General features: G+C 47.6%; 1 protein-coding gene across 2 annotated transcripts in view; it reads right to left on the reverse strand.

The window, feature by feature from the left end:
• ALG1 (ALG1 chitobiosyldiphosphodolichol beta-mannosyltransferase) overlaps positions 1 to 13,296 on the reverse strand; it is a 2,244,281-nt gene that overhangs the window by 483,490 nt on the left and 1,747,495 nt on the right. For both annotated transcript variants that reach the window (XM_069646120.1, XM_069646119.1), the window contains one exon: positions 2,961 to 3,071. In XM_069646120.1, coding sequence (XP_069502221.1) covers positions 2,961 to 3,071 — 111 coding nt within the window. The remainder of the gene's footprint in view (positions 1 to 2,960; positions 3,072 to 13,296) is intronic.

Consider the following 13,296-nt stretch of genomic DNA (forward strand, 5'->3'; position numbering starts at 1 on the left):
GGCGTGTCTGTTTTGTCGAGCGTGGAGCGTAGAGACTGGCCAGGAGCATTCCGTTTCAAGTGGCCATTTTGGAAGGATCACTGTAGTCAATCCCCTATGGGTCAGGGACCAGGAAGCCCAGAAGGGACGCAGAAGACGGTTCATGACAGATGATATACCAGGAGTAGAACTTTTACTGGTAAAAATCGGCATTAGTGCAGAAACTACTCTTAATATTCTGCTACTTTACAGAGCCCCAACACAAGTACCTGCTTTCCCATTACAGCTGAGCAACTATCTGCTATCTTTCCTTAACCCCAACACTAAACTAATCCTCCTAGGAGATTTTAATCTCTTGCTGGGCAGCAATACGGATGCCACTGCAGGGTCTTTAGGGACGGCGTTGGATTCATTGGGCTTCTCTCACTTCATTAGAGAGCCCACACACATGAAGGGACCTACCCTGGACTGGGTTTCTACCCATAATCTCAATTTATCAGATACTGAAGTCAAACCATGTCCCTGGTCAGATCACTTCTGTATTAATTTCCAGACCCGTATTAATTACTTTTCCAAAAGACTGACTGAGTCTAAGGTTGCCATAACAGTCAAATGTTTTAAGAAAACTGACCCAACATAGGAAGATTAGAGGAGATTACTGACACTCTTGTGAAAGCCCTAAGAGATGTCACAGAGAGTATAGCTCTCTTAAAGGTAATATACCAGACAAAACATAAAAGTAACATCTGGTTCAATAACACACTCAAAGAACTTAAGGCAAACAGAATTAAATAATTTAATGAATGGTGTCAGTACCGAGACTCATCTAGCCTGGATGCCTAAAAAAAAGATGCAACCATATATAAATTGGAAACCATTTCAGCCAAAAAGGAATCATTGAATTTCAGAATATTAAATGCTATGTTGAACAGCAAAGAGCTCTTTAAAATATTAAATGAACAAAAACACCCAAAGGGCCCGAATCAAGATCCTATTATAAAAGATGAGATTCGGTGTACAAACATTCAGGCAGCCATGTGTAATAAATTCGAAAAGATAGAAGCTTGCTTTGAAGAAGAAAAGGAGCCTAAGACTTAACTTTTAGCCTGTGTCAGAAGCAGAATTATCTAAACTAATTGCACAGTTAAAAACCACAAGTTGTAAGGGCGACCCCTGCTCAGCTATTCTGATCAAGGAGTGCTCTCACATTCGTATTCCAGCCCTTACGAAGTTTGTTAATGCTTCTTTTGCACAGAATTGTGTTCCTGGTGATCTTAAAAATGCCTGGATCACTCCTTCATTGAAAAAAATCTAATCTCTGTCCAATGATGTCTACCAACTGCAGATCTATTTCCAACACTCCCTTCTTGTTGAAGATCTTGGATAGGGTTGTGTACAATCAGATCTCGCACCACCTAAGTAACACCCAGATCCTTCACAAATACCACTCGGATTTCGTCAATGTCATGGGACAGAGACCGCTCTTTTGGCCTTAAAATCTCAGCTGCTCCAAGTTTTGGATGGAGGCCAAACAGCCCTACTTATGATTTTGGACCTTTTAGGCAGCCTTTGACCTAGTGGATCATTCCATCTTGTCCACCCGTTTAAGGGATATTGCCCACTTCTCTGCTCAGGCCACCCAATGGGTTACTTCGGTTCTGAGCGGTAGACAGATGAGAGTGGCCAGTGAGTCGGCAGAGGCAAAACCCACGCATTTGCTGTTTGGGGTTCCACAGGGTGCTTGTGTGTCCTCATCTTTTTACAACATCTTTATGATACCTTTTTTCCATATGCTGGAAGAAGAAGGGATTCTTTTCCCCAACTATGCTGACGACACTCAATGTGTCATCCCCATCTCAGGTTCACATAGTGATGATGAAACAAGCGTCAACAAAGCATATCGAGCTATTCAATGCTAGATGGTTTTGAATGGTCTGGCACTGAATAGTTCCAAGACAGAGCTCTTGATCGTCAGCTCTGATACCAGGCTTGCTAAGTTAGGTTCAATGTAGAATAACTTCAATATAGATAATTGCAATATCGAGGTCAAGACTAAGGCATCTTTTTGGATAACAACTTGAATATGAACGCTCAGGTGAACAGTCTAGTTTTGTGTTCATCCAGTTACTCCGCCACCTCCGCCCACTGATTTCCAAGAAAAAAGCAGAGACCCTAGCCAGAGTCATTATTGGTCTAAATTGGATTATTGCTGTAGTATCCTAGTTGGCATCTCGCGAGCAGATTTCCATCGACTCCAGGTTATCCAGAATGGAGCAGTGAGGGCTGTGAAATAACTTTGCAGTAGGGACTGTGTATCGGATGCAAGACGGAGCCTGCACTGGCTCCCTGTACAGGCCAAAGTGCGCTTCAGGATGCTACTTATCACTCATAAATGCCTTAACGGTCAGATGCCACTCTAATTAATGGAAGCGATTGTAATAAAGCAAAACATCAGATGCTTAAGATCAGACAATATGAACATTCTAAAAACAACTTGCTGCAAAATCTACTAAAGCCTGCAATGGAGCATTCAATATAGCAGCCCCGTTAGTTTGAAATGCCCCGACTCCAGATATTAGAATCATTGAATCCACAGAAGCAGTCAAGAAACTCAAGAACTTACTATTTTGCTAGATTTCTCACAGCTCATTGCCTGCTTCTCAACCTCGGATCATTCCAACTTCATGATATGTTGTCTTGTATTGTTTTTTGTTTGGGCCCTTAAGCTTCACCGGGAGTGAAGTACAAATTAACAAACAAACATACATCTATCTGGAGTACCTGTCAGTTGCGAAGACTCAATTCTACACCTGCCACTTCCCTCAATTTATGTTCACAGTTGAATTGCATCAGGTTTAAACATTTTAGAAAAGATTGTGAATGCGTCTTGAAAGAGAAGACTTTTCCCCACAAAAAAACACTGAACGTAGCAATCCTGACTGATCCATCACATTTTCAGAGTCTGGAAATATGATTCTTACCCAACAGGATGGGGTAGTCTTCAGGTTCTAACCAAGGTGTACAAATTTGGATGTGTTTCAACTGCATCTTCTGTATTAACTGTACGTAATAATCCTTTAAGGGCCCTTTTCCTAGTAAGAAAAAAACATCTATTTTAGGGGAAGGAAAATCACAAGTTACAGATTACATTTTAAATGAGGTCAATGTCTACCTTACTTAAATAAAACATCCAATTAACGCCAGTCAAACAAATACATACACAACAAAATATATCCTACAGCCATTCAAGCAAAACCTTGCTTCAACAAAGGAATCATTTTTAATTAATCAGTTTTCAAAAAGAGGAAATTACAACACAATGTGGATTGCCATTCAACAGAAGAGCATTCCCAGTTTCAGTATGATAATTTCAAAAGCATATATTTGCCACCATAGTGGTCTCTTGGCACTAAACCTTCAACAGATAATCAACACAGGAGACAAGTGAGGTCTTAATACATTTCGAAAACAGTGAATTATCTTCAATAGTTTAAGTAATCAGAGGACGACAGAAATAGCTTAGCAGCCTTCACCAAAAACTGTAATCTATTGCATCTTACTTTGTAAGATCTAGGCAGTAACAATGTTTTTTTTGAGGTGGGTCTCAGCAGGCGTGCTGTCACATTCATGTAACTGCATTTTAAAAAAGTATTTTAAACAAAGACGTTAATATATGATCTCAAGGTGGCCTGGCGGCGGACCAATGCGATCGCATCTCCACTGAGCTCCCGGTGGCCCTTTCCCCCTCCCAATTCCAACAATGTGATTTAATTTTTTCACTGTTCCCTCTCTGGAGGCGATAGGCGACCCCCCACACCACTCAAGGCAGATCCTGACTTGGTGAATCCAGGTCTGCAGCGATATGGCAGATGAGTTGGTGCTCCCGGCCGCATGGAGCCCTTCATCATGGTGGTGGTGTGAGCGCTGCGATAGCTCCAGCATCAGAGGGGTGGGTTGTTCCTAGCCCTCTCCCCACATCTTGGACTTGCGGCAGCCGCACACTGAGCAGCCATCCGGGCTCAGTTCCGTCTAGGGGTTAGAGACTCTGACGTTGCAGCGGTGTGGCGGGGTTCCTAGTCTCACTCCTGTGCTGCCCAGATGGACCTTTGCCGCCATGTGTCCCTAAGGATCCCAGCCAGAGCAGAATGGAGGCCTAATGGACTGAGAAGGAAGAACCTTGTCAATAGCTGGGAGGCTAGCAACAAAGCCCCCAACCCCTGCCGGGTACTAATGAAGTGTAGCACTGGGCAGGTACTGCTGTGGCTGCGGGCCCTCTTCAATTGGGTGCATCACGAAGTTCTGTCTTCCCAGTGACTGGCTAGGGGGTACAAATGCTGCTATCCATATTATCCTGGCCCCTTCCTTTACTAGTGGAAGCACTTACAGCTTCTGTAGGATCTCCCCTGAGGCTTTGCTGTGTATTCTGCCATGCCCTCCTCCCCCCTCTCCGGGTGAACATCACCCGTTGAGGGCCAGTATGGAGTGCAGCACGGTAGATTGAGGAGTGGTGCCCGACAATGACCTGGCGAACTGCAGGAGAGTCCTAACTGAGGGTATAAGTCACTGGCTATCAGTGAGATCCTGCAGGTGGCCCTGCAACAGAGTGGCAAGGGGGGGAGAACCATACACTCCAACAAACAAGTTGAAACCCTAATGCGTGCACAACAGTACAATGTCCAACACGTGTTATGTATTGTAGGTCCTATAGCAGGTGGTAAGAAAACAACAAAGACAATGGGCCTCATTATGAGTGTGGCGGTCCGGTAACAAGAGTGCCAGTAAGCCTACCGGCACCCTTGTTTCCAGACTGCCACACTCTGAGTCTGCCTTCAGAGCTGCTGCGCTTGACAGGTCTGGCCCGGCCAGGCACCGTGGCCATGGTAGGCAGAGCTGTCATGGAAGCACCAACATCGTTGTCAGCGGTGCCGGTGCGTACCCGAACCCATTTCCATGGAGTCCTAAGGGACTCCACAGGAATGGGGACTAACATTTACCGGCACCTAGCTTCCCCGTCTGCCGGGACTATGCCCCGGCAGCACCGGGAATTTAGGTGCCGGAAAAATGTTACGAGTCCGGCTGGAACCTGCCAGTAGCACTGGCAAGGTTAACGCCAGACTCGTAATGAGGCCCAATGTTAGGGAAGAAAAGGGAATCAGACATTTTTGCCACATAGGCAATTTTTATTTGTGGTCCTTCAAGCTTAGAAAAAAAAGCATCCAATATCTAACGGGAACTGACTGCTCTAATCCGACCCACCCTCCTTATAGTTTACCTTCATAGGTCACTAGTCATTCAACATAGCTGAAACCTAAGAACATTCTAGAGCCATCGTAAGGCCTTCCATTACACACATCCCACCTCCCGCCAAATTCAATAGTCGCTTTATGGTGTTTACTTCCATTTACCGCGTCATATGACAACCTGTCTGCCGATTCTTGCCAATGGACGTAGGTTATTCGCCCGTTGACTAGTCCTACTCACTTTTGAGCAATCCCATTGTGTATTATGTCCCTAATTAGTGCAGGATAGTTGACCACAAAGAGCTCCCCTGTCTTGGCTGGGATATTAACCCCCAAATATTTCACCGACTTAGAAGCCCATTTATATGCGTAGGCCTGCTCCAGTTGTGACTTCACTAGGGGCGGGGGGGATATTGAGACCCAATATTTTGGATTTAGAGGTGTTAATCTTGAACCCAGACACCAGTCTGTACGTATGGATTTCCTCTCCTATACATTGCAAGGAGGACATGGGATCTGTGATGGATCGGATAACGTCATCCGCAAGGAGGTTTATCTGATGCTGGACCCCGCCAAATGTAACGCCTGATATGTTATGTTGTTGTGTATTTGTATAGCGCCTTATATATCATTGGTATGATCTCAAAGTGCTGTGGGTTGAAAGTCCTTGGGGACTGTGGTTTTAATGGAGAGAGTAGAGTAGCATATAGTGCTAGGATGCACTCGGTATGTATGCAGCCAGTGCAGTTGTGCATAGGTGGCCGCATTCTAATTCTAGGTTCTGTGTGGTGGTTGTGAGAGATCAGTGGAATGTGTGCAGCAAGGTAGTCGACATCGGAGTCTGGATTCTGCCTGCCGTGGGGCCTGTGTAAGAGATTGTGTGCAGGTAGGCCGATTTCTTCCATGGGGTATGACTGCGTTCCACCAGACAGAGGTGTTCAAGGAGCCATCTAGCTGTGCGCAGCTAGGCTGAAATTGATCAAGGGGTGTAGCTGTGTGCTATTATTTGTTGGTTTAAAGTGGAGAATTAGCATATTGGTAGGAGTGAGTGTCTGTGCTTACTGGTAGGGTGCCCCTTCTCTGTCTGCTTCCCGGAAACCGATGAGCTGGCTGTGTCGGTCCTGGTGGTACGGGGTGGCGGAACTCAGAGAGGTTCTCTGGCTGAGGTGGAGTATGTTGTGTTTGCCCGGTTGCGGAGGCTCTGTTGTAGGTGTCAGGGGGCCCATGTTCCCAGTCCTTGGTCATAGTCCATGGCGGGTGGCTGGGTAATTCCCGACTCGTCTGTGGTTATTGCGTAATTCTCAGGAGAGTCCAGCCAAGCTTAGTTGCTATTCGCCTTGTGTTTGGGGTTCCATGCATCACTCCCAGTGGGGCAGGGTTGCCTGACCTGAGCATATACCATCCTCTATACCCGAAAGGCGACTAGATGTGACCCAAGCGCAGTGTCCAGACCACAAGTGCTATGAGTTTCTGCAGGAGTGGCTCTCTGTGCACTGCTCGGTGGGTAATGCATAGGATTTTGAAAGTGGCCCTTCGTCCCTTCCTCCCCGAAGGAGCTGCAGGTGAGTTAAATTTGAAAAAAAAGCTCCTGGGCCTCTATCTGAGCCCCTTCTCAATGCGTGAGGCCACTGCTCCGGCCTTCGCACCCTTACTTCTCCCAGGCCTTTGTGCTTTCCCATCCATCCCTCCTCCCGCCTCGCAGCCCGCAGCACGGACCCTGATTGGCCACCTCGAATCAGCCTTCGCCTGGTGTTTTTAACCAGCTGCATACGGCTCACTCCGTTCTCCGAAGGAGCTGCAGGTGAGTTAAATTTGAAAAAAAGGCTCCTGGGCATTTGTCTGAGCCCCTTCTCACCGCCTGAGGCCACTGCCCCAGCCTTCGCACCCTAACTTCTCCCCGGCCCTTCAGCTTTCCCTTCCATCCCTCCTCCCGCCTCCCAACCCGCTCTCAGACCCTGATTGGCCACCTCGTGCACTTAACTTACCTTCCCGGGGCAGCCCCACTGTCCGTGCAGCCCCTGCTGCTAAGGGCCCCGAGGCAAAGGGCTGCTCCAACTGAGGCGGCTCCAGAAAGTGTTTACTGGTGTCAGCAGTGGAAGCCAGAGGCCAGCCGTCAACAAGCAACGACTAGTATGGTAGGAGTGGCCTGGGTGGGGAGTAGAGCAATTACTCTACCTGGGAAGCCCGGCCACTTAGCAAACTTACGTACACCTTACAATATTGTGATTACTTTCCTCTGCCTCCTTCTCTCCCACTGTACAGGACTCTCAAATCTAGCTTTGTCTTGTACTCAAATTGCATTCTTAGGTGTAGGCCTCTCTCCCACTATACAGGACTCTCAAATCTAGCTGTGTTTTGTCTTGTACTCAAATTTGCATTGTGGGACGTGGGCCTCTCTCCCACTGCACAGGACTCTCAAATCTAGCTGTGTTCACCTTATACACAAAGGTAGCTATGTTCTACCTTGTACTCAAACAGCATTGTGAAACTTAGACCTCAACCGCGCAAATGTCAACTAGGCGCCATATCACTCACATGCCACAACAATGCAGCTCCCTGGCGCACCACTAGCGCCAACGAGACCCACTGCAGTCTTTCACTACACCAGCCATCACGCAGCCCACCCCTCTTCCACAGCGCACCTTTAACTGGCATCCCTCACCCCCCATGCCCCCTGCCCTCACCACACCAACCCACCTCAAACTGTCACACTCTTCCCCACCCGTAAATCCTGCTCTGTGCAAATAAGAGCAGCAAGACGGATTAGAGAGAATCCCCCCATGGAACACACCAGAGAATGCAGCAAGACACCTAATATGCCTATAACACTCCAACCGCACCAGCAACCAACCCCTTACACCTCCCGCACACATTTTCCCCAAACAACTAATCACCACCCACAACTCCCACTTCCCCACCCTTCGCACAGCAGGAGAAGCCCTACCCAATACCCCATCCACCAGAGAACCACCCACTCTCTCCCATACACCCATGACCGTTCATAATGCAAGGAAAGGGAAAGACCAGAGACACCTAATGCCCCCCCTAGCATCACCCATTCTCCGAAACAGTTTGCAACCACTACCACCGCAATATAGGAGAAAAACCTCACTGCCCACACCCAACCCAGTCCTAGCTCTTCCCCCACTCCCTGCCCCCCAAACCAACTGCTCCCTCATCTCCACTCTCCACCTCCCCATTGCCAGTCACCTGTCCCCCCCAACCCCAACTGCTCCCTCATGCCCACACTCCACCTCCCCCATCTCATCCTCCCTCCACTTCCAGCCCCCACATCAGACCCAGCTCTCCCCCCCAATCCTACCCACCCTCTACCCACAAAGGCATCCCACCAAATATCTTGCACCCTCATCAACGCCAGGTCAGTTTCCAAAAACAAACTCCACATCTATGACCTCATCACAGAAGAAAACCCAGACATCCTATTCATTAATGAGACCTGTTACTCCGATGACTACCAACTTCTCGCACACAAGACAGTCCCACCTGGTTACATTCTCACCGTCCGGAACAGATCACGAAGGGGAGGAGGGCTTTCAATATTACACCAAGACCAATTCAAGCTAATAACCAAGGACACCTCCACCAGCACCACAGACTACGAATCCCTCCTGGTGAAGCTCCAACTCGCACCATCCGCCTCACACAGCTTCCTACTCATCTACAGACCCCCCAGCTATAACAAAAACTTCCCAGACTAATTTGGTGAAGCACTGGGCGCCAACCTCATCCTACACCCAACCCTCACCATGCTAGGAGACTTCAACATATGGTTCGACTCCCCATCAAACTCTATGACCATGGCACTAACAGACAGTCTAGATCCACTCAATCTGAAACACTACACCTCCACTCCCACCCACATGAGAGACCACACCCTCATCGCAATATTCAGCACCTCAAACATATCTACCCAGCCCCACGCCCCCTGTCATGGACGGATCACTCAGCACTACGTTTCACCATACCACAAAACACTGTGGTCAGCGGCCAATGCCCCACACGTCCCCCACCAACCGCCCCCTCTACTTTCCCACTATGGAACAAAGTGGTAATCACCCCGATCTTGAATTCTCACTCTGCAACTCCCTCAGCTCTACCTCACGGAAGGACCCCCAGCAATAGACTCCTTCGACCTCTGGCTTACCAATGCCTTCAAACCCCTTACCCCATCAAAATGTTCCTCGCAGAGATCTGGACCAACGTTGTGGTGGTTAACCCCCAATCTCAAACTTCTCAAAACTCTCAAGCACCGTCTGGAATGGGCTTGGAGAGCTGACCCTTCAGTCCAAAACAAAACCACCCTAGCAAGGACAACCAGAATTTATAGATCGGAAATCAGAAAAAGCAAGAAATCATTCTATGGGAACCGAATCCAAAATGCTTGCAACCCAAGTAAGGAACTACATAAAATACTAGCAGAATTTAAATCCCCCTCATGCTCTCGCCTGTCCATTCAAAGCTCCCAAGTCTTATGCAACACCCTCTCGCTCCACTTCTACAATGCTGCCAACGAAAGACCCAACGCCATCATCGCCAAACTAAAAATCCAATGTCCCCCAAGGAGCGTCCACGTCACCACTAATCTTCAAATTCTACATACAACCCATTCCCGTAATCATCCGCTTGTACAACCTTACCTGCTACAACTATGCAGACGATACCCAGCTCATCCTCAAAATCCCAAACTCCGAAGGCTCTGGCAGCCCGGACCTTTCATCATGCCTCTCGGACATTGATCACTGGATGACGACCAACCACCTCATCCTCAACCCTGGGAAAACTGAAATACTAGTCGGCAGTGAAAACATCACTCATCCCCCAACTAATCCCGTGGCCTAAATCACTAGGACAAGCACCAGCACACCCTCTAACGTGGTTAAAAACCTTGGATGCGAATTTGACTCAGATTTATCCCTCACACCACCAGCGTATCCAAAACCTGTTTCCCCCACCTACGTATCCTCAGCCGGATGTTCCCTACCTCACCTATCCCCATTGTTTCTCGGCCATCAACTCCATCATCCTTTCCCACCTAGACTACGCAAACTGCACTCCACCTAGGAGCCCCAATATCCCAACTAAGGAAACTCCAAAGAATCCAAAATGCGGCAGCACGCCTGCTCATTAATCTGTCCGCCAGAGAACACATCAGCCCTACCCTGAGAGTCTGCCACTGGCTCCCTATTGCTTGGTGCATTACCTTCAAAGCCATGTGTATCACCCATCGCACAGTCCACAACAGGCCCTGAATTCCTCTGAGACAAAATTATCCCCTACCAACCTTCCAGGAACCTCAGATCTCGCGCTGCATTTCGCCTAGTGATCTCACCCCACAGCTCCATAAGACTTGGCGGTTCCTCCCTCTCCGTCCAAGCGCCAATCATCTGGATTTCCCTTCCATTACACATTCGCAACACGGAAAAACACCTGAAATTCAGGAAGGCTCTTAAAACCTGGCTCTTCCCAATACTCTCCTAATACACTGCTCCACATGAATATACCACTAATAAACTGTCAGCATCAATCACAAGTCAGGGGCCAGCAGCTCTGACAGCGGTTTCAACTGACACACCACCACACATTGCTCAGCAACACTCCCAGCCGACTGGTACTCCAGGTAAGCCAGCAGCCTTCGTTGTGGCACACCTGATCCACCATCAACCCACCCACAACAACACTCCCACCGGACAAGCACTCCAGGTAAGCCAGCAGCTTTCGTTGTGGCACACTCGCAACATTCTCACCGTGACTCGCCCGCCGGCCCACATGAGAGACGACTAACAATGAAATAAGTAGCCCAGGGTAGCACACGCCCATCACTAAGTAATTCACTGCCACTGTTAACCTGCATCCTTCATTCAGGGAAGCTCTCAACACTAGCAATCTCCCACTACAAAAGTATTCCCAAATCTAGGGACAACAAACCATCAATGTCTGTTACACTACGGAAACCTACTGTACTATAGGCTGAAACCTACGTCACTGTGAAGCCTTGCCCCCCTACCACCACCATGTAGGATTCTCGGATCAAGGTGTAGCCTCCTCCCTTGTTTATTATATGAGACCTACCGCATTTTGAGACCTAGGCCTCTCTCCCACTGTACAGGATTCTCAGATCTATGTGTAGCCTCAATCTTTGTTTACCATATGCCTAAACCTACTGCACTGTGAAACATAGGCCTTTCTCTCACTATACATGATTCTCAAATATAGGTGTTGCTGCCATCTTTGTTTAATATATGCGGATACCTGCTACAGTATGAAAGCTAGGCCCATTGGTATAGGACTCTCAATTCTAGACCTGGACATCTATTGCCCCAGACGAGCAATCTCGCAGCCTACGGTACGTATATCTCACACCACTAGTGTGGACACAGGCTGCATGCACGATAGAATACGGCTATGGCCAAGCACATCTGGTCTAGTTTCACACATAGCCGTCCAGACTGAAACACCTGACGTACCTGAACACCTCTGCCACTAGCATACAGCAACCACCACCCGAAAGGAAACCGGTATAGCTGGCCTCACATAGACAACAACAATAGCAATCTATCTCTAACCTTGAACAGCACCCACCACTGTGTCTGACCTCTCTTGGGCTGCTTAGTCGAGCCTTGCCAGCCACCCAAGTCTTAGAACGGCAACATGCACACATGCATCTCCTAAGCTAAACTCCCTAGAATTTCCAACCACATCGACTACGGTCACTTAGGGCGTTCCACCGAGGAAAAAGCACATTGAGGGGAAGCGCTATATAAATAACCAAATACAATACAATACAATAATATTCTACCTCTGACTGGTTTCGGAAATCTGCTGAGTGCTGTTGACCTTGGCACCATTTCCTACTGAACAGCATTTTCAGTTCATCATAGAGTGCTTGGTCAATAAGGCCCATAAGGGAACAAGAAGTGGAAAAGTAGATGGAATTGGGGAATATCTAAAGGTCTGCTAGAAAGAGGAACATAGGGGGCTTGGAGCTCAGAGGCAAAAGGGTATGTAGGCAACTATTTCATTTGTGAATATTTTCCATTGTGGCTCATTTGCTTTATTTCATTTACTAAGATTCTGCACACCCTTGTGGCCAAAACCAATCAACACCAGGCCCTCTAAAGCTTAGTCTTTGAAGAATACAAATGCACATATCAGAAAAAAGTGCTAGAGGATGGAACACCATTCTTGCACACAGACGGTGGAAACCATGAAAATCTGGATATATTTTAGAGTACTATGGTGAGTAGAAAGTTGCTGCTTGTATGGCTAAAAGAAAGTAGATCTCTGTTGCACTCCACAGTTGTTCAGCATTATTTGCCCAATGTGCCCTGGATGTCATCTGCAACTTCCACACCCTGAACTTGTTTTTTGTAACTATATCTTATTTGTTTTTGTATTTTTTGATAAAGCTGATTAACCATATAACTGGTTCGCAACAGCACCCTGATGCTTGTGGGATTGGGCGCTTTACAAATGGAGAAAAAAAATACAATAAACTACCCAAGGGAGGACCAGAGGAAACACCAATCAAGAGATCCAGCGGTCGACTGAAGAACCAGAACCCCAAGAGAAGATCCAGCAAAGAAGTAAAACCGCAATGTTAGTCAAGTGAGGCTGCAACGCAAAACCCAAAATAGGGATTTAGGCAAGCTAGATCTCATTGGCAGTGACTCCCCTTCAGGGGATAAGGGCTCCCAATATGGGAAAACTTTAAGATCTTCATTAGTTTCCATGACCCCAATATTCCAAGCATATATGGGAATAGTGAGAAATGCTGCTTAATGGGGTCTTTACAGACAGTTGGTGTGGTTGCTGACCCCTCCTTTAAACTGCAATCTGAGGACCAATGTGACTATGCCTCTCATCCAAAGACATTTCATATAAAGAATCATTCCCTTACCTGGAGGAGGATGAAAGCTGTCGTGAAGCCAGTTGGCTGGAAGGAGGACACGCAGAACAAATGGCACCATGAGGATTCAACGCTGCCTGGAGGCAGGACCACAGCGAGTACGTGGTGGTCCTAGTTCCAACGCAGGGCTGCCGAGCCCAGGTCAATCGC

This window comes from Ambystoma mexicanum, chromosome 2p (genome assembly GCF_040938575.1).
Source record: "Ambystoma mexicanum isolate Mex_15411 chromosome 2p, UKY_AmexF1_1, whole genome shotgun sequence".
Taxonomy (NCBI): Eukaryota; Metazoa; Chordata; class Amphibia; order Caudata; family Ambystomatidae; genus Ambystoma; species Ambystoma mexicanum.